This window comes from Haliotis rubra, unplaced genomic scaffold, assembly GCF_003918875.1.
Source record: "Haliotis rubra isolate DU_JTF1 unplaced genomic scaffold, ASM391887v1 Scf159, whole genome shotgun sequence".
Taxonomy (NCBI): domain Eukaryota; kingdom Metazoa; phylum Mollusca; class Gastropoda; order Lepetellida; family Haliotidae; genus Haliotis; species Haliotis rubra.
In genome coordinates, this window is record NW_025765547.1 from 712,017 (window position 1) to 738,904 (window position 26,888).

At 40.5% G+C, this 26,888-nt stretch overlaps 2 protein-coding genes across 3 annotated transcripts in view; one reads left to right on the top strand and one right to left on the bottom strand.

Annotated features, from left to right (window-relative positions):
• Positions 1-2,885: 2,885 nt before the first annotated feature.
• On the bottom strand, positions 2,886-9,771 carry LOC124271243. Of its 2 annotated transcripts, none has more exons than XM_046706332.1 (2): positions 9,435-9,771; positions 2,886-3,662 (listed from the first exon to the last, which is right to left on the bottom strand). In XM_046706332.1, exons 1-2 carry the CDS (start codon positions 9,463-9,465, stop codon positions 3,196-3,198), a joined length of 498 nt encoding a protein of 165 aa, XP_046562288.1. In that variant the 5' UTR covers positions 9,466-9,771; the 3' UTR covers positions 2,886-3,195. The 2 variants fall into 2 exon arrangements, with proteins under 2 accessions (XP_046562288.1, XP_046562290.1); XM_046706334.1 differs by lacking the exon at positions 9,435-9,771 and adding an exon at positions 4,979-5,066.
• A 4,795-nt stretch (positions 9,772-14,566) lies between these two features.
• The window catches only part of LOC124271224 (cathepsin L-like), a 46,131-nt gene continuing 33,809 nt past the window's right edge, over positions 14,567-26,888 (top strand). The window contains exons 1-3 of the mRNA XM_046706301.1: positions 14,567-14,694; positions 14,990-15,095; positions 15,991-16,137. Of these exons, the coding sequence (XP_046562257.1) occupies positions 14,567-14,694; positions 14,990-15,095; positions 15,991-16,137 (381 nt within the window). The remainder of the gene's footprint in view (positions 14,695-14,989; positions 15,096-15,990; positions 16,138-26,888) is intronic.

Here is a 26,888-nt window from a genome sequence, read left to right on the forward strand (position 1 = left end):
GTCCAGCCCGCACGCCATGTTACTACACAATAAGGATGTACTGTTACTAAATGAGTAGAAAGAGTTACCTGTCCAGATAGGTTTTGAAAAACATTAAAACCACGTGATCGTCTGGGTGTGCTGCGAGACGGCCTGTTCCATGTAGATCTAGATCTGGATCTAGCACCATGTGAAAATCCCAAGAAGTGTCCGAATGGGTTCCTTGTGAAACTCGTTGACCTCCTTGAGAATGCATGGGGGCGATGGTGCATCCCACCAGATCTTTGTCCGGTACGCCGCGACGTTAAACGACTACCATGCCTTCCCATCCCTTATGCAATCATTGTTTACTCTTCGACCTTGACCTACGAACCGTAACTCACTTCCTCAGACGTTAGCGACCCACGCAATCAAGAAAGTTTGACGACTAGGGCATCAATGACACAAATGTATTTGTTTCCGGAGATATTCTTGCGCATTTTTTAGAAAAAGAACATTTTGATGGTGTATAGTGACCTTGGCAGTCAACTTTCATCAGACAAACCAATTGAGCTATATTTATACACGTTTATAAATACGCCCTAATGCAATGATATAACGTATAACTCGCTGACAAACAATCAAGGTATTTGAATCCAAACGGGACTGAGCTGTATAAGTTATCACATGTTTTTTTCATATCATTATATCATGCCTTCAAAATTCACAATTAGACTTGAAACATATGTATCAAATTCTTCTTTCCCTTCAGCACTTTAATTACGCTTTCTCTAACCATGTTCCCAAATATGCATAATATTTGTGATTACTGAAAGTATATATGCACATGAATGTTCGTGATGAATCCTATTGTATCTAATATAAAATGTCTAAATCTAAACATGTTCGTAAATTGTATAATATAAAAAGATTCAGAAATCCAGACATTTTACAATTTATAGACTTCTCCCAAAAAAAATGCCCATCCGAAGAAAGTATAAATTTACTGACTTCGGTATGACAACTGGTAAAATAGTTGTATTACAACCGAGGTTGGAGGTTTTAGCGGGATACAGCTCTGTCCTGGTGTCTCGGTAATCTCCCCTTATAAATGGGCTACGTATCCAACTTCTTTCAACACAAAATGCCAGTGGACGTGTTTTTGTTAACCGTCTTTTGGTCCATGTGTTGGGATGTTTACAAACACTGTGTCCTTGCTCACGTGTATCAACGATGGTTCAAAGGACTCATTTAGGCAACACGTGAGACTCCTTAGATCAGTTTATGTGGCATGAACAAAATACATGAAACTTTGTATGGATAATAACTTCTCTATATTCTTTATCACGGCGTTTCAAAGCTCATTTCTTCTCCTTCCTCGTGTGAAATCATTTCATCCATCATCATGTATTCATGTTCTTCTAACTTCTTGGTTGGTTTGCATTTGCTCCATTCATGTATTTATAAATGTATTCGCTCGTTCGTTCGTTCGTTCGTTCGTTCATTCATTCCATTGCTTTGCTTATATTTATTGTTGCTTTTGTTTGGTTTTCACGAATAACATGTACTTCGTTATTTTATCGTGACTCGATCATGGCCGGAGATGTTGAAGTACAAGAGACGGTCATTTGATAAAAAAAATGTCTCCACGAAGAGGATGGAGGTAACAGATATCTGGATTACAATGGAAACATGTACTGACTTGCAGTCAAATTCTAATTCATCGTTTTGTTAAATAAGGAATGCACGGAGTGCCAGCTATTGCCTCTGATCTCTCGTTGCATCTCAAGCCACAAGGAGGCCAGCGTGTTGTGTGATCACTCTCAAATCCATACACACATGGACGGTCATTTGTGATATCCTGTGCTCCACAGCAGTTAAATGAACATTTTGATTTATTAATAGGAAACGGAAACATTTGACGAAGGGTTCAATACTTCTTCTAGGTTGCGTTAAATCATTTGGATTGCAGCCAGCTCTAAACCGAGGTCTTGTTGTGGTACAGTACGCCATTCCGGTTGGACCCGATGAAGTCAGATCTGACGATCAGATGGGAATAATGTTTGACCTGGGTGGTGGTGCGCCATGGCCACTTGTGATTATATACAGGAAACTACATACCAGATGGTAATTACATTAACGTATAAAACAGCTTTAACTCACCATTCTCTAAATAAAGCCAAAGCAGAAACACTTTAGGATTTATTGAAATGAGATATAACAGAAAGGGCGGTGGTACATTTGGCAGCTTGGTACCCGGTCACGCTTGGACAACCGGTTTGATTTCTCAAACAAAGAATACAAAGCGTCCATTTATTCATTTTTCTGTGTTTGCTTCTTAGATTAACGCCGCACTCAGCATTATATGTATGCGACATCTTGTACACACGTCGAAACAGGATCAACCCAACGGGATACATTGACATTCGATCAAACATACATACATACAAACATTTGTCCGATATCCATTTCACTCGATCATTGGATATCCATCACAACGGCACATCGTTTTTTTCAATCTCAACTCCCTGGGGAGCATACAACTCTTGCTGCCTACTAGGCGCACCGAGTTAATGTGGCTTTTCCACCCTTACGAGGTACCCATTCACAGCTGGGTGGACTGGGACAAATAGTCACAGTACTTTGTCCAAGTTTACTGCACGTTGCTGTACCCGCAACTAGGTGTCCAACCGATCTACTCAATCGTTTCTCTGGACAGGCAAAGGTTGCTGGGTATCAATACCTTTTCTCTACCCGAAATGCAAATAATCCACGCATATCGTTATGCTAAATGTTTGAGGATCTTCGAATAGTTTCGGGTGGAAAACAATGCGGGATAGTTTTGAGATGCATGCTTTGTAGGGCTGCAACGAGTCGGTTCGATTCATCGAAAATCGAATCTGACACCAATAAAACAATACCCTCTCTATTATAATAAAACATTGTTCTTGTTTTATTTAGCCACCGTAATCCTCTTTCTCAATTAAATCGTGAATTTCCAACATGAAAATACATTCTGATGGCAATTTAAACAATAAATAATAACTTGCTTGTATAGCATTGAACTCTATACACATGTATGTCCAACAAGCAAATCCTATCACCGGTTGTAAGACCACATGGACATCAAATTGTCCAAGATCTCTGAAGTAAAGTAATATCGTTCTGCTATTGCTCCTTGTTTATATAATATCCTTCATACAACAGAAATACGAAACCAACCAAAAAAGGCTGACGTCAGTTTACAATGCAGCTATCACTTCGTTGTGACTTTGGCGTTGACCTTGCATCCCTCTCAGGATATAACGCCATTTCCTCAGCATAACGCCTCGAAGGGCAGCTCGTAGACGCAGTTGAACGCATGTTTTCACGACCAGTCGTGATCAATATTTCACTAAGAGAAGGCTCCGCCCTCGAATCGCTTTCCCCACGTGGCATCTGACCAAAGTCGTTCCTTGTTCTCATCCATGGTCGCATATCGGGGGCAAGAAAATGGGGAGCTTCCGGGGGACATGCGCGAGTCTCGAGCACCATATATTGGGTCTGGTTGCAGCGTAGCCGTTGACGTTCCGCTTCGTTGTGTGCCTCTAGCTCGTTAACTGCTTCCGTAACTACTGGCGAAGGAGGTGCTGTGTCCACTTTGTGTTCCGGGCCAAAGAGTTCTTCATAACTTGGCGGCGCATCCAAAATAGCCCGGAGTTCAGCTGTTGAAACAGAGAAACAAATATGTGATAAACTGTGTTACCAATAATCAAGACAAGGTCTGAATGCAGACACGTGTATTCCCAACTAAGCAGCCGAGTACACGAGGATTGCATATCAACAAGAGGGGCGGATGCAGGGGCGCACAGTTCTTTTTCACCCATTTTCACGAGAGTTTCAATGGTCATGTAATAAACTTTCAGGACAAAAAACCGGGGGTGGGGGTGGGGAAGATCCCCCCACCCATCTCTGGATCCTTCTTTGACAAATGTAGTTTCAAAAAGCCACAGACATATCAGTATGAGTATTCTGCGTCGCAGATTCCCTTAGCTGTAATGGGTGAGGTGAGGTGAAATTGGGTTTAACGTCGTGCTTGAGAATATTTCGCTCATATGACAACGTGCATGCGTGTGTATGTGTATGTGCGGCTGCTTGTACTAGCCAAGACTTAAGCTGTTTTTTTTATAGTGCTAGCCCACTGAGATACCACGCCGCAGTGAAGCATGAATACCCCACTCAGACACATTATACTGACTCCGAGCCGACCAGTCCTTGTTGAACCCATTAATGCCGAGCGCCAGGCAGGGACCAACAAGTACGATATTTTAACGTCTTTTGGTATGACGCGGTCGGGGATCGAACCCGCGACCTTCCGCTCTCCGGGCGGACGCTCTAACCACTACACCACGGAGGCGGTCTTAGCTGTAATGACAGAGATGGAATTGTATAAATGGATCATTGAAAATCGGTCATGGCACAATTAAGGCTATTGGATCATGAAATAAACATTTGTCTTAAATTGAAGATCACGAAACTCAATCTATGGGAATATGTTGTCTGAGACATAAACATAGCGGAATATTGTTTTGGCTCTGCCAAAGAGAAAACTACGTGCTCAGTGGACTGAGACCGATTGAACTTTCTTGATGTGACAAACACCATATTGGAAACTACCGGTGTTGTTGGCCAACATATTTCATTTTTAACATCGCAGAAAATAACCACCGCGCGCCACTCATCGTTCTCAGCCTCCCACCTCTCATACAAGTTCCTGCAGTTTCTTAAAACTACGACTTTCATCATTTAGTTAGACAGACTAATCTTTTAGTGTCCCAGGGAGTTTTTTGCAGCAAGTAAACAGCTGGTAGGCGTGTCTGCGAAGCGGCGGATTCTCTATGCAATGTGTCCAACCCTTCCGTCAGTTCCCGTGGCGTGAAACGTACTTTCCATACTATTGTCGGTACGTAACACACACAATCGGACATTTAAGCATCAATGTAGCAATCGGAATATACAAACTCACGACAAAAATACATACGGTTCTCTCCCGAGTTTCTGGAGGCAGCCATTATGATCTAAAATTAGAACGCTATCCTCCGAAACATAGCTATACCGTATTCGTACTAAAAGATATTCAAATACACTTTCTTCTTCAGTGCAAGTAGTATGTTTACTGGTTACATAGTGAGCTGGCTGGGTTAACGCCTCGTTTACAATGTTGCAGCTATATCATGAGGTACCAGCTTAACATGTGAGGGATGGGTAAAAAGATGTTGGTCTCAGGCGTTTATCACTGTGATTTTTTCCAAAACCTACGACTATGATGCTGATAGAAAAATATAACATTACCGTGATTCGAAACAAGCATAGCTTTCTAAGAGTCGCAACACCGCACAGCGGATAATTGTGCCTTAAACCACTGGGCCACTCCAACCGATTTACACAATTGTAAAGCGCAGCACTGTCATTATTGTAAGAAATCCTCCATCGATTTCCGCAAAGTTTAATAAACTACATGTAGGCAGTTTTATTACCTGTATGAACATTTTATTATGAGCGTGAAGATCCGGATTAGAATTGATCTATCTGTGTCAACCTATGCTTGCGGTAAGAGACGACTAACGGGATTGGGTGCCCAGAATGTCAGTCACTAGATTGTCTGGTCCAGACTCGAGTATTTAGTGACCGCTGTCATATAGCTGGAATATTCCTGAGTACGGGGTTAAACAAACAAACAAACAAATAACAATGAACGTTTATTTAACACTGTGGTTAATCGATGAAATAGTATTTCACTATAAGGGTCATCCTTGTGGCATCGAAGACACAGTGAATGAGTTAGTTTCGATTTTTAACACTTCGTCTTAAAGTGTTTTTAATGCGGTAATTTATATCAGAACTGTAATTACTAATGGAAGACAAAGTTGAAACATTGTTAGAGGTTAATTCCTCTCAGACCAATCTCTTTCAACCTCCGTACAGTTTGACCGGATATCCTCCGAAGTGTAGGCACCCTGGCTGCTGTGCTCTAACCCGTGGCAGTACTATCACGCAAATGTAGTACCCGGATGTACCGAGCTTGGGCTGCAGTGGTGATTCGAGGTCTGCCTGTACGGGGACAGTCATTTGTTATACCTGTTTGGTTGTAACGAGCTGCAAGCCGTGATATCGTGCTCAGACTAACATTCAGACGCCTGGCAACAGAAGATTGGTAATCTCCAGCGTGTATTCTTTCAATGGCGATGTCAAGACGTAGCGTGGTGATTTGACCTTGAAACTCCTTCAAAACGAATGCCAATTTCCGAAAGCAATATGGAATTATATTACCAGACAGTGCATACTCTTTGTTGCACAATTTTTAACTGGAAGGTGATTTGTGTTGCGTTGTGGTGATGCCTTTTTAATCCTTGTAAGAAATCTCATCACAATCTACATTTTCAGGTAAAATCGATTTTTACTTGTGCAATTGTGTAAAATCATGTTATCAACACTTTCGTTACATATTTTGACGATTGTTTAAACACAATAGGTAATTAATAGATTTTTAAAAATACAGATCGCCTATGCGTTTCTTTTTTGGTGATAGTATATATGTACTACCGTGTAACGCTGAGATTTGCCTCTTCGTCGTTGACTTGGCTTTGGTACCCCTCATGGTGATTATACAAGTCCCTAAGAACCTATGAACTTCACAGATCCAGACAAACTGCCCATCATATATTTCGCCATTACCCAACTTATTTCGATTTGCTTGAGTACAAATACGCGGCATGAAAATGGACAAGCACTCAAGGTGGCCTTTACAGCTTGACAGACAGAGAGTTTATTTGCGTAATATCGGCCTAGTGGCCTATAATACAGTTATATAAATCGATGTACAGTGGTCAACTGGATCCAGCTCTTGTTTGGTGAGGTGAGGTGAAATTGGGTTTAACGTCGTGCTTGAGAATATTTCGCTCATATGACGACGTGCATGCGTGTGTATGTGTAGGTGCGGCAGCTTGTACTAGCCCAGACTGAAGCTGGTTTTATAGTGCTAGCCCACTGAGATACCATGCCGCAGTGAAGCATGAATACCCCACTCAGACACATTATACTGACTCCGAGCCGACCAGTCCTTGTTGTACCCATTAATGCCGAGCGCCAGGCAGGGACCAACAAGTACCATATCTTAACGTCTTTTGGTATGACGCGGTCGGGGATCGAACCCGCGTCCTTCCGCTCTCCGGGCGGACGCTCTAACCACTACACCACGGAGGCGGTCAGCTCTTGTTTGGAATACATTATGCAGAAATAAAGCAGTGAAATGTATTACCTGACTGTTGCTTGATTTGAAAAGATATTCTAAGGTTAATGGACCTCTATACACTTTTCGAAGTTGTAGCAAATATTTTTCACGCCAACATTCATAATATGTACATTAAAAAAAGACATTATTTACAGTTTGCGTGTCTATATTTGATAAAATTTTCACATTTTGTTACAGCAAAAATCGCGACCGGAGACAGCATCACAATGTATTGGGATTATTCTTAATATATTCGTTTCCAAATATTCAGCAGACTCGACACAAGGGAGCTTAAATACGTATACCCAAAGCAAATTATCAACATACACTGTGAACGATAACGTCAGTAAACATTAGCTAGCCCAGATACGTGTCTTGTGCCCTGAGTGAAACCTATCGACAGATAAGAGGGGTTTACCACGTGTGTACAGGACGCGTGATCTCTAGACTTGACTTTTGTTTGTTTTGTTTGTTGTTACACTCTAATATTCCAGATATATGGTGGTAGGCCGTAAATCAATGCGTCTGGACCTGACAATCCAGTGACTATCATCATGAGCATCGATACGATGGGATCCAATGACAGAAAGAAAAGAAAGAAGAAAAGTTGTTTATTACAGTGTGTCACACCCTGGTACAGAGTCCGGCCTCTTAATGCCTATGACACACAATAAGACAAGGATAAAACTATGATAATATTAAAATGGCATGCATCTAGTCACAACAGTACTGTAATAACCAGGGGCGGATACAGCTTTTTGAGAAGGGGGTGCGCACTATTGAGAAAAGGAGGGTGCACACTTCATTTTCACCCGAGTTTCAATGGTCATTTAACAAACTTTCAGCACAAAGGGGGTGCGCACCCCTGCAAACACACACCCACCCCCACCCCCACCCCATCCCCACCCGGATCCGCCTATTATAACCATCATACAGTGGCACCAACACCCCCCATGCTCACACGGTTCCGGATCTATACATAATACCGTACTGAATAAAACCCCTATATGAACAATTTCTTACATTCCCTCACTTCAATGTCAATGATATGTGTCAACCAAGTCAGCGACTCTGACTATCCGTGAGTCGCCTCTTCCGACAAGCATGGGCTGCCATAGACCAGAGCTCCGTTTCACAAAGCTATCGTAACGCTACGACTGTCGTACCTCCTGTACTGTAACATAGACTTACGACAGTCGTAGCACTACGATAGCTCTGTGAAACGGTCCCAGTTCTGCTCGGGTATCTGCACCAGCACTGCAGTGCGTGTGTCAGTCAGTCGGTATGATAACATCATGTGTCAGGTAGTCATACCTGTTTGCCAGATAACTGCAATGTCATGATCACGAGTGTTGAATTTTTTTTTATCTGTTTCAAACATATGAACGTTTGTGGTAAACATAACAAAACACGAATATTCCTCAAACTGCACAACAAATAAGACAAATGTCACTTTAGGATATTTTTATATTGGATTGTCTTGTTCAGACCCGATTTATTTACAAACAACACCATACATCTGTAATACTGCTGAAACAAATATCTGCTCATAATATAGTCACAATTGTACAATCGACTCTTCTTTTGGCAGAGATTTCTGTGGAAAGGGTTTTGTCGCTTCTATCTATTTGATCAAGGTTGTCCGACTACTTGAATTATAGTTAATTAGAATATTTATTCTGCCTTACTTAAAAAGGGAAAAAACAACGATGTGATTCTTCATCAGTGAGTATTACTTGACAAAGCTTTAAACGGCATTGTTAAAAGTAAGTATGTTGAAAATGATTATTATAATCATTCTTAGAAGTAACAGTTTATATAACAGCAAAAATAACACAAAAGTGGTTTTATAAATGAACAGTTTCCAGAAAAAATATTTTTCATAAAGATAAATGGAATTGTGATGGTAACAGTTTCATTCTTATATATTATTACTTTAGTCATAAACATCATAACATCATAAAAATATACTCTCTCTCTCTCTCTCTCTCTCTCTCTCTCTCTCTCTCTCTCTCTCTCTCTCTCTCTCTCTCTCTCTCTCTCTCTCTCTCTCTCTCTCTCTCTCTCTCTCTCTCTCTCTCTCTCTCTCTCTCTCTCTCTCTCTCTCTCTCTCTCACTCTCTCTCTCTCTCACACACACATACACACAAACACACACACACACACATAATGCACAACACTATCAGTGCAAGAATAAATCGTCTTACCGCTATAGTACGACGTGTTCTGCTGCGACATGGCGTAAGAGTCGCCGTCGACGTTGATGTATTAGGGTGTCAGTATCCCTGCCGCAGGTGTCACAGATTTCAAAGATCACATATCACAGTTCACGATGATAACACAACATCGTTTCGAAAGCAAGACTTAGAACCACAGTTTATCCATCACTGGTAATCTTCAAAACCCGCAGTGACACACTGAAAACACACAGAGTTGCATATACAATAACACTGTCTGACACAGCAGAATCAGAGATCTGGTCCTGCTCGCTTACATGCGATTATTCAAATCAAACATCAGGTTAACTTGTCTCTATGCGCTGTTGACTTAGTGTAAAGACACGTGATTTGGTTGTTGTGGTGATGATCTATATACCTGTATCACGTAGGCTGATACATCACGTGATATTAGTCATCACGTTACATTACTTACCAACGTTAATATGTCGAAATTGTCCGTTTGCTCAATAACATCCGGTTAGCGAGACTCGTGGGTATTGTACGTACGCTTCAATCAATACACGATAGTAACGTTGTTTGTTGCCTCCCCATTCAGAAATATTCCAGCTGTAGGTTAACAGTCTGTAAATAATCGATACTGGGCTTGCGAATACAGACGCGTCTTACTGCCAGTATGAGTTGCTGAAAACGAATTCTATTCCCGACCTTTAAGGGACTTCGTATAATTGTTAGACACTTTTTCCTATCTGCAGAACGGTGAAGATCCGGGTTAGAATTGGTCTTCAGAACCCATGCTTGTCGTAAGGGCGACTAACGGGATCGGTTGGTCAAGCTCGATGACTTTGTTGACACGTGTCATCGTATCACAATTGCGTAGTTCAATGCTCATGCTATTGATCACTGGATTGTCTGCTTCAGTCGTGTTTATTTACAGACTGCCGTTATTTGGCTGGACTATTGCTGAGTGCGGCGTTCAACAACCAACCAACCAACCAACCAGCCAGCCTATCTGCAGTTCTCTTTCTATTCAACCATTGTCCATCATCATGTGTTTGTATCAGTACTGGGACTTCGGACAGACCGGTTAGAAAAGTAAAGTTTGTCGTGTTTTTATTTATCTCCGATTTGTTGACCACCCTGCAGCTTTAGCGTATCCATAACTGTGTTAACTTCATCATCAGCTAGGGCGATGTTGTAGACATACAAATAAAACACGAGTTCTATTCCCATATACATATAGGCACAATGTGTGAAGCCCATTTCTGACTTTGTCTGCACTGATATCGCTGAAATGTTACTGAAAGCGGCGAAAAACTATCTTCACTCAACAGCAGCTGTTGTATGTCGTCACTGGGACGCTGTTAAGTCACTTAAAATATTGCAAAAGAACAAAACTTTTTGAGCTAATAAGTATAAGGTAAGACACAGACCCGATGAAAGCGTCAATGACGTTTGTAAATCTGTCGGGGCACCTGCACCTTCATCTCTTTCATCATAAACCCCTTCATCTGACTGAATTCCCTGGTGTATTCATACATATTGACAAACAGTTTACATGCATGTGTTATCACAGAAATAAACCATTACCTAACACAGAAGTAGTTATAATTAATATGATTAACTTACTGTCTTCAAATTATATATACAAACAGTCAAACGCATTACATTAAGAAGTAATGTATTGCCTGCTACAAGCAACTTTGATTTGTTAACGCCTCCAACATAACCATTGATGCTCAGGTAATGTTAATACTGTGGTTTTTGTGTTGTAATATGGGCCGGTGGTCTAGTTACGGAAATACTACGAAGTGAAACAGAGATTATATTTAACATACTTAAATACATGTAGTGTGTGTTCTTGAGTGCGTGCGTGCGTGCGTGTGTTTGTACTTGCGTGCGTGTGTGTGTGTTTCCAACAAGTATATCTAACATACAACAATAAGAACTAAGTATTCATGACCCACAAATATGTATTCGAATAACATACTTTTTAAAACTATTAAAAAACTATTGATTGACTAACTAAGAAAGCAAGTTATAATATAACCAATTCAGTTAATTGAACACCTGTTAAACTGACGTAAAATACTCTCTACAGTTGAAACTCAAAGTCTTGCTCTTAGCGCAAATACCTTGCAATCATTCTGTATCGTTTTGTTTCTTTAAAATGACAGTACGCCCGGCGAAATCTTTGAAAACGAAATTCGAGTGGCTATATTCCCTTTTGTGCATTATGTTATTAATGGGTGGTATAAAATATACTCCATGTCAAATATATTGTTTTTATTTGTTATTTGATCCATGTAGAAACGACTGTACCTCAACATCGTCTATAGAAGGGCTGCATTCTAGCCCAAGAATATATTAGTATTTATAAATTTTGGTTCAGCAAACCCAGAATTTTACATGTGGCATTTTCAATCAGTGATGATGAAGTTTATTGTTAGTTTACTTAAGTTTTACTTAAAATAGCCCTTCTTGTAAAGATTTTAGTTTGATTTTTAATACATAAAATATGCATTAAAAATCGCACTAAACTTCCCATCCAAAATACCTGTAAAATTGCAATGCAAATGATGATGAATGTTAAATGGTAATTTATATCCATCGCTCAAGAGGACCTATTTCAACATTCTACATTTTAATTTATTTTTGAAATATAATATTTGTTTAGTTTGACCTTCTGGTGTACAATTGTCCCATTGTCCCGTCCCATTACAATTTCTCTGTGAAATGGTTCGATAGTTTACACTTGCAGTCATTGCATGTAATTAGTTATAACTTAGTAACGACATGATATGGAACCTCAAGTATCGATGCATTTTAAAGCCAATATACCAATGTACTACACAGTATCGACTGACTGGTATGCAGTTATGACAAGGTCAGTAGAAAGTGCTACAATTGACCTCGGTCTCGCCTTATCATGGGAAAAGAAAAAGCTATTTAATCTGGAGAGCATAATACACTTTCCTGTCATTGTCATCAATTGTCATTCAAAATTGTGTGGCATGGCACACCTTTAAGTGATTTATTCTTTACATCGCCATGCAAAATGTGGTACTAATCACACCAATGAAATAATCATTATCTGGACAGAACATATTTCAATTTATACTTTTGGGCATAATGTGCAAACTATCTTCATAACCATGACACATCTTACTCTTGCATGCCAATTTTGATTACAATTGGACAACAATTTATGAATTGGATAATAGTGTGATGGGTGAAAAAACGGACGCGCAGAGCTCCTCTTGATGATAATAGTAAGAGTGTCATCGAAATTCATGATTATGCAAAACAACTTAAAATTATGGTTTCTTTTGAAACATGACTACACAACGACACTCTCTAAATTGTCCCACTCTCTCAAATCCCTCAAATCTCAAATCTTTTTAACGAGGCACCTTAATAAATATGCAATGCAAAGAAACGCAACCACACGTGTATTTACGTATGTTTAAAACTTTTATTACAATTTACGTAAATATTTATTACATTTTACCGCAACTAAAATAATTACAATTTACGTCAATTCTATTACAACTTTCGTAATATAATTTACGTCAATGCTTGTTACAGTTTACGTCAAGGGTTATTACAATTTGCTTCAAGTATTACAATTTACGTATTTATTACAGTTTACGTCGTAACAAAACCCCTTTTATCAACATGACTCACCATAGACCATTCTTAATGAGGCCTCATGAATATTCATATATGTACCAAAACGAGGCTAAATTGGGCACGGACACAATTGCATAATGGCGACAAATCTCAATGTATACTTCCTGGTTTCAAATTTCCCTTGAACGGTACATTACGAAACTGTCCAGTAGTTCAGGGAAATCGCAGAGAAATGTCGGCGATCTAGCCCCCTCAGCCACCTCGGCTGCCACAAAATGGAAGACGGACACCTGGTAATCCAGATCACCTACTTTGAGCGACCAACTGAGTGTACGTGAAACCCCAAATATAACATATCTTAAATTGACCACTTTCTGAATGGTATTGTGGATTCATTGTCTTAATCAGAAACTCTTGGGGTTTGGTGCTTCCCTTGCGTCGTGTACCCCTTGGCTTTGGTGATATCTCTCACTGATGTTCATTATCCATACTCCAGCGCATTGTATAGATGAACAACTGCATTAAATGACATCCTTTCATCCACTCGTTATATGCTTTTTGGGCATGCAAAGCCCAGCATCCTTTATCGCAAGTCACATGACTGAAAATTAGATGAATGTTAGACCGAACTGGTAGTCTCTAAATTTCATTTGAAACCGAACGCGTAGACCATGTTGTGTAGACCATTCTAAAAGGAAACAAATATACCGTTTACCAGGTAAGCAAATCTTACTAACGTTTTGTTGTAGAATTTGTATAAATAGAGATGTATATTCCCAAGGCTTCCTGATGCGTTAGACATTGTTGTATATGAGTTTGAATATATCATTATAATAGAAGGTAATATGATAGTGAGGTTCCCTGATAATTGTGGAGCAAAACTCATATAATTGTATTTTTCGAGTTTTAATAAATGTTTTGTTATTAACATTTCCATCACGTCTGTTGTGTTGATAGCAGCCATGTTGGTGGTCAAGCTGAAGTAGTGCGCAGTGTTGTATACATGCGCAGAGAAACGGTCTTAAAAACAGACGTACTTTCAAATTGATAGTGTCTAATATTATTGATTGTCCAATCAAATTCGCGTATTTCACGTAGTCATGTTATGTGCATCAAGTGACGGCCATACGGACAACATGCTTATATCCACGTGACCAATGTTGTATTACACCTTGTATATAACGGTAATTTTGCCAACACCTGTCACTCGAACCACCGTACTCGCACATCAAGGTAAGAGTGAGATACTGTGGGATGTGATGATACCTACGTATGGTAATGATCAGTCATATCATGACTTTAGCTTTCAATGATTGAACGAAAACCTACACCTTCCTACCCAATCACCATTTCCGTGTACTGCACGTACAATTTGAATACCCTACTCTTAACTCTGTGTGTATTTGTTTGTGCTTGTGTGTGTGTGCGTGGGTGGGTGTCCTTGTGTTCGTGTGCTAGATGCGTTTCTATATGTGTCCGAGGAAAACAGGGAGAATATTAAATCGATCAAAATGTTTCTGTCGGTGCAGATGTTCCGCTTTGTCGTGGTTGCCGTGCTTGCTGCTGTTGCCGTCGCAGCAGATTTGAACAGAGAGTGGGACATATTCAAAAGTACTTACAACAAAGATTACCTGACAAAGGAGGGTGAGGCCAACAGGTGAGAAGACATGTATTGTTGCGATAGACCCACAAACACATCTGAAACTCTCAATAGGTATGTGTGAAAAAATGTATATGAAATGATTTCACTATTTCAGGTCGTTTAGGATACATCGCCCTTTCATTTTAACGACACTTGCTTCCAAACTTACCATACGTCTAACCAATTATTCTAACTGAATGCTTACATGGAACTATACATGCATTTTATAGGTTTAATAAGGCCATTGCAAGAGTTCCCAAACCGTGGTCTGCCCTTTACCAGTTCGTGAATTATCTCCCTTGTATTCCAGACGCATGGTTTGGGAGAACAACGTGAAGTACATCCAGATTCACAACCTAGAGGCTGATAGAGGGTTGCACTCCTACAGACTCGGGGTCAACGAGTACGCAGACCTGGTGAGTTAACATCCATGGTCAATGTTCAGCCACGACAGGTTCAGGAATGAAAGAGTGAGGAAAACCTAACGTTACTATTGTACAATTCAGACTTAATCATGACAATGTGTTTCTGAAATACGATCAAATAGTAATGAGGCCAAGTATTCGCGAAAAGGTGAGCGTGTCCTACCCCTGGTGACACCCGTCACAAACACATGCACGGGCAAGTCAGTTTCTTCACATAGTACAAGACAAAGTAGCGAGTTGCATAAGACATCAAAATACCCTCTGCCTTACTGAGGTTTTGAATGCTGTAAGCTTTTGAAGCAACGTCTGGCAAGTGCCCCACGATCCTTTTCGAGGTTTAGTCAACAGAGCATGCTCGACTGTGCCTCAAGGTTGTGTTATATTGATACTACAGGAACTTAACTCGACATATTGGTTGACCATTAAAAAGCTGAAGTCATCCATCTTGTCATACAGCTATGTAGGTGAGTGAGTATGGTTTTACGCCGCTTTTAGCTATATTCCAGCAATTTCACTGCGGGGGAGACCAGAAATGGGCTTCACACATTTTACCCAAGTGGGGAATCGAACCTGCGTCTTCGGCGTGACAAGCGAACGCTTTAACCAATCGACTACCCCACCGCAACCTGATTTGGTATGAAATAGATGAGGATGCTCTGCTGGTCTCCCTTATTTTTAGCTGAAGCAGGTGCAGGCCCTGGAAGGGAACTGACTATTTGAGGGCTATTGAACTAAATCAGATCATTGATACCCTCTGTTGCACAATGTCAGTGCTAGTTCAGACTGACGACCTTGCTCACTCGCCGAACGCCACAAGCATAGACAATATTAGACATGTCATTGAGACTGACAAACCAAGGCTTATGAATAACGCTATGTCTCTCAGACCACGGAGGAGTTTGTGAAGCAGATGAACGGACTCTGGATGACCAACACCACAGGTGGCTCCACCTTCCTGCCCCCCAGTGTGGGAGAACTCCCGGCCGAGGTGGACTGGAGGACCAAGGGATACGTCACAGAGGTCAAGAACCAGGTAGGCCTACCGATCTACGTCTATCCATTACTAACGCGATGCAGACGTGGTCAAGTGGAGAGAGTGTGTGCCTGGAGAACAGAAGATCATGGCCACATCATACATTACCACGTTAATATTCCTTATCACTCTCAGTCAGTTTACTGTGTCTGAGTGTGTTATCCAGCGTAAATATATGATCATTTTAGTGGAATCACAGATAGAATCCCGACAGGAAATAACGTGAAGATGGAGGTGTGGACATTGTTTGTGTCCAGTGTCTGTGACGTGACGAGCGAACGCTTTAACGTAAATGATACCTCCTTGAATATTGGAGGAAAATAGAACATGTGAAACTAGTTCGATATGTCCATTATTTGTCATGGCATAGACTAGTGAATACCATTTCAGCTTGACTGCGGATCCTGCTGGGCGTTCTCCGCCACCGGCTCTCTGGAAGGCCAACACTTCAAGAAGACAGGACAACTCGTGTCTCTCTCCGAACAGAACCTCGTTGACTGCTCATTGGGTACATTACTCTGACTGTTTTCACTCATCTTGTTGGTACACATACCATGGGGATATGGTTCATTATCGAAGTGCATCAAGACGACTGAAGCTATTACACGCAGGATTACTAAATACAGTGTTTATTCCCAATATAGCCCATTTCTGGGGTCCCCCGCCGTGATATTGCTGGAATATTGCTAAAAGTGGCGTAAAACTCTCACTCACTCACAAATACAGAATATTGACCATCAACACAGCACACTCATGCAGAACCTTGCTGATTGAACTTGCACAAATCTCTAAGGTAAAAAGTAATGGGTTCAATGATAATTTCTGAAAAATAATAAATAACAGACTGGGGTTTTGACTTGCATCTACGAAGGATAAAATTACTATTCATCCATGGGTTCAGCATTCAGTATAACTTTGCTGATCTGAAGTGTTATTTACTGAAAAGTTGATTCTGTCGCAGGAAACAATTCCACACTTTCAGTCGGAACTTCAAACTAGTATTTTCTCCAAAACGCTGAAGTCAAGCAATTCTATTCTACGTGAATGGGCGAGTGGTGAAGGCTTGTTTCAGAACATGGGCAATGCTACAAGGCTAATGTCAGTGTGAAGAGGTGATCTCCAGGATTCCCTAGTTGATGCATGTCAACGTATCCCCATAGATGTCAGTCACTGGATTGTCTGGCCCAGACTCGTTTGTCTTGACCGCCGTCACACAGCTGGAATACTGTAATCTACAGACATACAAGACTACATTTTCATGATTGTTCCAGAAAACGCAGGTTGTGGAGGCGGGGTGGTACAATGGGCCTATCGGTACATAAAAGTCAACGAAGGCATCGACACTGAAACATCGTACCCATATGAAGCAAAGGTGAGATTACTGATGTCTCCTTGTATATTGCTGTTGTATCGAACAATGCTTTGAGAAAATAATATTTCAATGATTTATGATATACTAATTTTTAAGATATGAGTGGGTAAATATATAAATATCTTATTCCATACTTCCAATATGGGGACAGTGACCCGGGCTGGGATATGGGATGGAATGTAACGGTCAGAGTTACTTCAGTTTGGATTAACCCGTTAGCCGGATTACTTTCATCCAGTCTCAATTACACTGACTTTGGTTTCAGAGAAAGACATTTCTCGTGTCCCCCGCCGTGATATTGCTGGAATATTGCTAAAAGCGGCGCCTAACCAAACTCAGTCAGTCAGTCAGTTCAGAGAAAGATCAATAACAAAATACGTCATGAAGAGAACATTGTTTGGGCTTTTGTCAAGTAGCATGATTGTCTCATCTCTTACCTGTCATTGTTTGTTTCCCCTCTCATTCGATGAGATATACGGGTAATTTTAATAGAAAATACAGACATCATCTTGATATCGTTGTATGTGATCTCTGTGTCCCTAACATGAAGACCGCATGTCTTTATTACGCCCAGCTCAACTCTACAGAACGTAAGAGTGTGTGAGTGGGTGAGTGAGTGAGTGAGGGTGGGTGAGTGAGTGAGTTTGAGTGAGTGAAAACAAGCTCACTCATTCAATGTTTCATCTGACGTTCCAGGACGGGAGATGTCGATTCAAGAAGGCCAACATCGGCGCAACCGTTACCGGGTACACAGACATCCAGAAATATAGTGAGGCTGATCTTCAGAATGCCGTTGCCACGGTCGGCCCAGTCTCAGTCTGCATCGATGTCGGTCAGTTCAACTTCCAAATGTACAAGAGCGGCGTCTACGACGACTGGATGTGCAGCTCGACGCGTCTCAACCACGGCGTTTTGGCTGTAGGATATGGCACCAGCGAAGGCTTGGAGTATTGGCTGGTCAAGAACAGGTGATTAAATTGGGTCATTATGGGGATGTCTGTATGTACCTAGCGATAGGCTTTTGAAACAAATGTGTGGTTCCATTAAATATTGGAAAAAGTATTTGCAACCATTTTCTTTGTTATGGGAAAAAATGTTTCTCTCACCCTTCCAAGGGAATACTAGCCACAAAACCCATTCCACATCCGTAGGACTGTTACAACTCTTTGTATCACTTGCTTGATAACAGTGCTACTATCCATAGAACTTGGTTTTCATGTCTTCATTTGTTAACACCACTGTCCTCATCTGTTTACATCGTTGTCTTCATTTGTTAACACCACTGTCCTCATCTGTTTACATCATTGTCATCATTTGTTAACACCACTGTCCTCATCTGTTTACATCATTGTCTTCATTTGTTAACACCATTGTCCTCATCTGTTTACACCATTGTCTTGATTTGTTAACACCACTGTCCTCATCTGTTTACATCATTGTCTTCATTTGTTAACATCACTGTCCTCATCTGTTTACATCATTGTCTTCATTTGTTAACACCACTGTCCTCATCTGTTTACACCATTGTCTTCATTTGTTAACACCACTGTCCTCATCTGTTTACATCATTGTCTTCATTTGTTAACACCACTGTCCTCATCTGTTTACATCATTGTCTTCATTTGTTAACACCACTGTCCTCATCTGTTTACATCATTGTCTTCATTTGTTAACACCACTGTCCTCATCTGTTTACATCATTGTCTTCATTTGTTAACATCACTGTCCTCATCTGTTTACATCATTGTCTTCATTTGTTAACACCACTGTCCTCATCTGTTTACACCATTGTCTTCATTTGTTAACACCACTGTCCCTCATCTCTTTACATCATTGTCTTCATTTGTTAACACCACTGTCCTCATCTGTTTACATCATTGTCTTCATTTGTTAACACCACTGTCCTCATCTGTTTACACCATTGTCTTCATTTGTTAACACCACTGTCCCTCATCTGTTTACATCATTGTCTTCATTTGTTAACACCACTGTCCTCATCTGTTAACACTGTCCTCCATTGTCTTCATTTGTTAACACCACTGTCCTCATCTGTACATCACACCATTGTCATTGTCTTCATTTGTTAACACCACTGTCCTCATCTGTTTACATCCATTGTCTCATTGTCTTCATTTGTTAACACCACTGTCCTCATCTGTTTACACCATTGTCTTCATTTGTTAACACCACTGTCCTCATCTGTTTACACCATTGTCTTCATTTGTTAACACCACTGTCCTCATCTGTTTACATCATTGTCTTCATTTGTTAACACCACTGTCCTCATCTGTTTACACCATTGTCTTCATTTGTTAACACCACTGTCCTCATCTGTTTACACCATTGTCTTCATTTGTTAACATCACTGTCCTCATCTGTTTACATCATTGTCTTCATTTGTTAACACCACTGTCCTCATCTGTTTACACCATTGTCTTCATTTGTTAACACCACTGTCCTCATCTGTTTACATCATTGTCTTCATTTGTTAACATCACTGTCCTCATCTGTTTACATCATTGTCTTCATTTGTTAACACCACTGTCCTCATCTGTTTACATCATTGTCTTCATTTGTTAACACCACTGTCCTCATCTGTTTACATCATTGTCTTCATTTGTTAACACCACTGTCCTCATCTGTTTACATCATTGTCTTCATTTGTTAACACCACTGTCCTCATCTGTTTACATCATTGTCTTCATTTGTTAACACCACTGTCCCTCATCTGTTTTACATCATTGTCTTCATTTGTTAACACCACTGTCCCTCATCTGTTTACATTCATTGTCTTCATTTGTTAACATCACTGTCCCTCATCTGTTTACATCATTGTCTCTCATTTGTTTAACACCACTGTCCTCATCTGTTTACATCATTGTCTTCATTTGTTAACACCACTGTCCTCATCTGTTTTATCATTGTCTTCATTTGTTTTATTGTCCTCATCTTCATTGTCTTAACACACCACTGTCCTCATCTGTTTACATCATTGTCTTCTATTTGTTAACACCACTGTCCCTCATCTGTTTACATCATTGTCTTCATTTGTTAACACCACTGTCCTCATCTGTTTACATCATTGTCTTCATATTTGTTAACATCACTGTCCTCATCTGTTTACATCATTGTCTTCATTTGTTAACACACCACTGTCCTCATCTGTTTACACCATTGTCTTCATTTGTTAACATCACTGTCCTCATCTGTTTACATCATTGTCTTCATTTGTTAACACCACTGTCCCTCATCTGTTTACACCCATTGTCTCATTTGTTAACATCACTGTGTTCATCATCATTGTCTTCATTTGTTCATCATCTGTTTACATCATTGTCTCTTCTTGTTAACACCACTGTCCCTCATCTGTTTACATCATTGTCTTCATTTGTTAACATCACTGTCACCATCTCATTTGTTAACATCACCATTGTTCATTGTCTTCATTTGTTAACACCACTGTCCCTCATCTGTTTACACCACTTCGTCCCTCATCTGTTTACCTCATTCATTTTGTTTTAACACCACCGTCCCTCATCTGTTAACATCCATTGTTTACATCATTGTTAACACCACTGTCCCTCATCTGTTTACACCATTGTCTTCATTTGTTAACACCACTGTCCTCATCTGTTTACACATTGTCTTCATTTCATTGTCGTTTCATCATTGTTAATCTGTTTACATCACTGTCCTCATCTGTTTACATCCTCATTGTTTACCACCACCGTCCATTCATCTGTTTACATCATTGTCTCTCATCTGTTTACAACCCATTGTTCGTCATCTCATTTCACTTCATTTCTTTACATCATTGTCTGTTTTACGTTGCCGTCTCTGTTTAGATCACTTCCATTGTTCCTCATTCTGTTTACATCATTGTCTTCGTCTGTTTACATTTCACCGTTTACCCTTGTCATCTATTTGTATACTCCTTTTGGTATTTTTGTTTACATCATTGTCTTCATCTGTTTACATCGTTGTCTCTCATCTGTTTCATCTGTTTACATCATTGTTCTTCATCTGTTTACCCATCATTCTTTACATCACTATCTTCTATCTCTACCGTTGTTGTCTGTTTACATCATTAACCCTTTACACACTTCATCTGTATACATCTGTTGTCTTCATCTGTTTACATCATCTGTCCTCTGCATCTGCATTGTTTACATCATTGTCTTCGTCTGTTTGCATCATTGTCTGTTTCACACCCAGTGTCTTCATCTGTTTACATCTTTGTCTTCGTTTATCATCTTGTTTACATCATTGTCTGCTGTCATCATTGTCTTCTGTTTACTCCTGTGTATTCATCATCTGTTTACATCATTGTCTTCATCTTCTTGTTGTCTTACCCATCACTGTCTTCATCTGTTTTACATCATTGTCTTCTCTGCTCACATCATTGTCTTCATCTGTTCACCACATTATTCACCTGTTTACAGCTGTTGTCTTCATCTGTTTACATCGTTGTCTCATCTGTTTACACCGTTGTCATCTATATCGTGTTCATCTGACCGTTGTATTCATCGTTGTCTTCATCTGTTTACATCATTGTCATTACATCTGTTTAATGTATTCATATGTTGTCTTTACAGTTACAGCTGGGAGAATCGGGAGACAAGGGCTACATCAAGATGTCCAGAAACAAGAACAACCAGTGCTGTAGATCGCCACCAAGGCCTGCTACCCCGTTGTGTGAAGAAGCACTTTTACAAATAGGGTTTTCTGATCTCATATTAGGGTCAGATGAATCACTCAGATACTATACTTTCTGTTTATTTATTTCTTGTTAAACACCGCACTGAGCAATATTCCAGATATAAGATGACGGTCCAGGACAATCCAGTGATCCACATCGTGAGCAATTGGGATACGATGACATGTGTCAAACAAGTCAGCGAGCCTGACCTCACCTTCGATCTTTGTTTGTCGCATTTTACGACAAGCATGTTTTCCTGAAGATCAATTCTAACCTGGATCTCTCACACGGGCTTCAATACTTTCTGAGGGCACATGCCAACACCTCCATACTGGGTCGCGTCAGGGGAACCCCTTTTAAATGGATGGATGAGTAAACATTCTGAAACGACAGTCTTTAGGTGAAACTTACGTGCGTCACCATTCTGAAACCGTCGATGTTAGTTTACAAGATTACAAAATCAGATGCACAGTTCTGGAACATAACAACGAGAATTTGCACAGTTTCTATAACGAAATTTGTTCATATGGCGCGACCTAGTATGGGAGATATATGAGATATTCCTACTGAGACGTGTCCTATCGGAGTATAATACTCTTTGAATGTAATGAGATTGATTCTTTTCTAAAAAAATGCGGTTTAATATATACTTCCCAAAAAGAAACGCATATAGGAATTTCAACTGTATTTTTATGATTATTTTGAAACATCTTGTAGGCTTTATGGAGTCAATGAAATATAGCGACATTGCACATTTGAGAGGAAGACTTATCTGTTCTTTTGGCACCAAACCCCGAGGAGAAAGCAGCGGGTTTGAGTCCGTCACATGGAGACGTGTGGTGGCGCTGAAGTCAATACCTCGTGTGATCTCACAGTGGGCATCCAGAACTGCACGGCATCGCGCACGAATAAGTCTCAGAATCTCGTGTTGCCCAATCGCAGCCTACTCTGCCTGTAGTGCCTGTGCGGACAGCTGAAGCGCCCGTGGCTGAGGGTTACGGCGTCGCACCCGTCTGTCCAGGGCACCCCACAAGATGTCTGATCGGGTTTTTTAAGTCCGGTATCTTTGAGGGCCAGGAGCGTACATTGATGTTGTGGCTCTGGAGGAAGTCTCTAGTGTGACGTGCTGTGTGGGACTGGTGCATTGTCCCTGTTGAAACAACTTCCATCGTACGGCAGGTGATCGCTCCCCACATCATAACACCGCCCCAGCCGAATCTGTCCACCTTGGCAAATACAAGCGTCGGCGAAACGTTCATCATCGTCGACGTCTGTACACCACTTCTTTGCATCGCGTCGTTCCAATCCGTGGAAATCGTGATCTCATCACTGAACCAGATTCTACGCCAATTCGGTAGGTTCCATTGTTCTGGAACGTTGGTGCACTATTGAACCTCTAGATGTCGACGATGCTGTTGTCGACAGCACAGTGCCAAAAATAAGGTCTTCTAAGGCACGTAAACTCAGATACGTACCCTTCAAACTGTTCTGGATTTGTGACTGTGCAGAAAGCCTCCTCAATCCGGGTATTTGTCGAGCGGTCTCTCTGGTCGCGAGTAGCTGTTCTGATGACGCAGGTGATGTGTAATTCCTGTATTTCAAATATCAGCTCCGATGAGACATTTAGATAAATGATTTTGTAATCAAAATATTTTCCAATAAAATATAAATAAAAGAACGTTTGAATAGTCAGTGATACGTAAAGGTTCCTCCATTTGACATCAGTGCCACTGAATACACAGTATTACTGTCCTTTTTGGCTAAAATGCGGTTTAATATATTTCAAATATCAGCTCCAACAGAAACATTTCCATAAATGATTGTGTAAAGAGCTCGGCTAACTGGGCTTGTATTGGGTTCAGGCTTTGATATTAATTAATACGTTTGGATTATATTGACTGTATTAGCAATAAGTGACTGTGGAATACCTAGTGTCAAATATTGGCATATTTTGCTATATTTGTGTATTTCATTCTTTCGGTCTAACCATACAGCACCACGTGGCCTCAGTTTTCGCGCATTGTGTTTGCATTTGGGGAAACCTCGACAGATGCCGAATTTGCAGAGAAACATGAATCAATGATATCCAAACATTTGAAGCCAAAGCATGAGGATGGCCGAGTTCTGAGTGATGCGACTTCGGCATTACCTATCAAATGTGTTGTCATTTTACATTCTGTTGCCCCAAGATTACCTTTGACAAACTTGAGTCCAATTGCTCTGGTTTGAGATAATAAATCTCTGACCGATGTGCAGTTTGATATCGATATTTTGCATGGTCAGTGAAGTATGATGTGGTCTAGCAACATTTAACTTAACTTTCCCTCCTGGACAGTGACCTTTCAAAATTAGTTCATATACCGGTCACAAGTGTTAGATTCAAACCAGTGTGTATCAAATCCACCTGTTACATCCCACGTCAACACTCCACAGGCAGCCAGTCCCGTCCTTGGTACTTCCCCTCAAACCTTTTTAGTTTTCTTGTTTGAGGTGATTGCTGGATGGGTTAAAGCAACAACCAAGGAGGATCAGACCAATCGCCTTGTGTCGGAGGCAAAAACACATCTCCGCATCGATGTTTCCAGGGATCTCCTACCTGCACTAACTGTTGAGGTATACTAATAGACAATGCCTTGGTATTTCTAACCATAATGCAATGGAACTGTACAAGACACCTTTCTTTGGCCAGAGAGTCATTCTTGAATGAATGGTTATCTTGGTCTCCGACAAGACAGACTAACAAACAATCTAACTACTAAAAATCCTCGGAGAGGTGGTTGTGCTATACATATTAAGTCTGATTTGTCGCATATGGTTCCCAAGTTACCAAACCGCCATATAGCTGGGATATTGCTGAGCGCGGCGTTAAACAACAAACCAACTCAAGTTACCAAAAGCAGTGTATGAGGCTAATGCGGTAAACAATCATTTGGGGAAAGGTAAAACCATTGCTATTGGTAATATCTATAATGCAGGTAAGCCAAACGGATTACAATGGTCAAATTGTTGAACACCTTTTAGATGCAGCAGTCTTTGTCCTTTTAAACGATGGTAAATTACTCGCATGGATTTTGGTGAAAAGTCTTTTCTCCCTTGGATCTTTCAATGATATCCCAATTGCGTAGATAGATGTTCATGCTGTTGATCAGTGGATTGTCTGGTTCAGACTCGATTATTTACAGACCGCCGCCATATAGCGGGAATGTTGCAGTCAGGCGTAAAACTAAACTCACTCACTTCAATGATGTCATCACCAATAGTCAGTAAATGTAGCTGGGATGTATTTCAGGAAGATGCGTTAGGTAGTGACCATTTTCCTGTTTTTATTGAAATTCAGGCCCGACCACATCGCGTTTCTTGTGATAATTCAAGAAGACTAAAGATATACTCGTAACCACAGGGGCGTGTCACGCTTAGAAACAGCGTTAGAAAGACATATAGGTATATAGACCCTACCCTAGTACTATATAAAAAGGAAAGGGATGTAACGACGGAACCACCCCCTCCTCAATCTAAGTTAGATTTCACCACGTAAACTATTTTTAAGTCCCCGCCGAGGCCTACGGATCAAAAGCGAGGTGATTTTCCTACAAAATGAGCTATAAATGGTCACAATCGGATCATTATTTCAAAAGTTATACGCCACGACTCACCGAAAACAGCTACCTTCGCAATTCCAAGCCAAAATCATGGATCACCCAAGACAGCGAAAACTCACCTATTAAATTCGTTTATTAATTCCAGCCACGTTGACAGCACCTATGTAGGGCTAGATTCGATCGGCAGCTCCATTCTTCGGGTCTAAAAACTTATTGCAACATCTACAAATCATTTCCTCGACAGTAAGCAGACATTTTCTCCAAAACCATCGGCAATCATACTCATTTGTCGGCCATAGATGGCCTTGACATTCAAGTGATCTGAGCAGATCCGCAGAAACGAAATTGGGCCATCCGATTGGTGGAAAATATAGTATGCTGTAAGATTTTGACTGTTTGCTAATGGCGCGAAATATGAACTTTGCAATAATCCTTTATTTTGGATTATGTACGGAACAGTAAATTGTTAAGAATAGTTTTAGAGGTTGTAAAAATGCTTTCGATATTGATTCATTTTTAGGAAATTATATTTATAAATATTTAACCTCTAAAATTATCCTTACAAATTTACTGGTCAGGTCACTTAAACGTCAAGGCCATCTATGGCCGACAAGTGAGTATGATTGCCGATGGTTTTGGAGAAAATGTCTGCTTACTGTCGAGGAAATGATTTGTAGATGTTGCAATAAGTTTTAGACCCGAAGAATGGCGCTGCCGATCGAATCTAGCCCTACATAGGTGCTGTCAACGTGGCTGGAATTAATAAACGAATTTAATAGGTGAGTTTTCGCTGTCTTGGGTGATCCATGATTTTGGCTTGGAATTGCGGAGGTAGCTGTTTTCGGTGAGTCGTGGCGTATAACTTTTGAAATAATGATCCGATTGTGACCATTTATAGCTCATTTTGTAGGAAATCACCTCGCTTTTGATCCGTAGGCCTCGGCGGGCCTTAAAAATAGTTTACGTGGTGAAATCTAACTTAGATTGAGGAGGGGGTGGTTCCGTCGTTACATCCCTTTCCTTTTATATAGTACTAGGGTAGGGTCTATATACCTATATGTCTTTCTAACGCTGTTTCTAA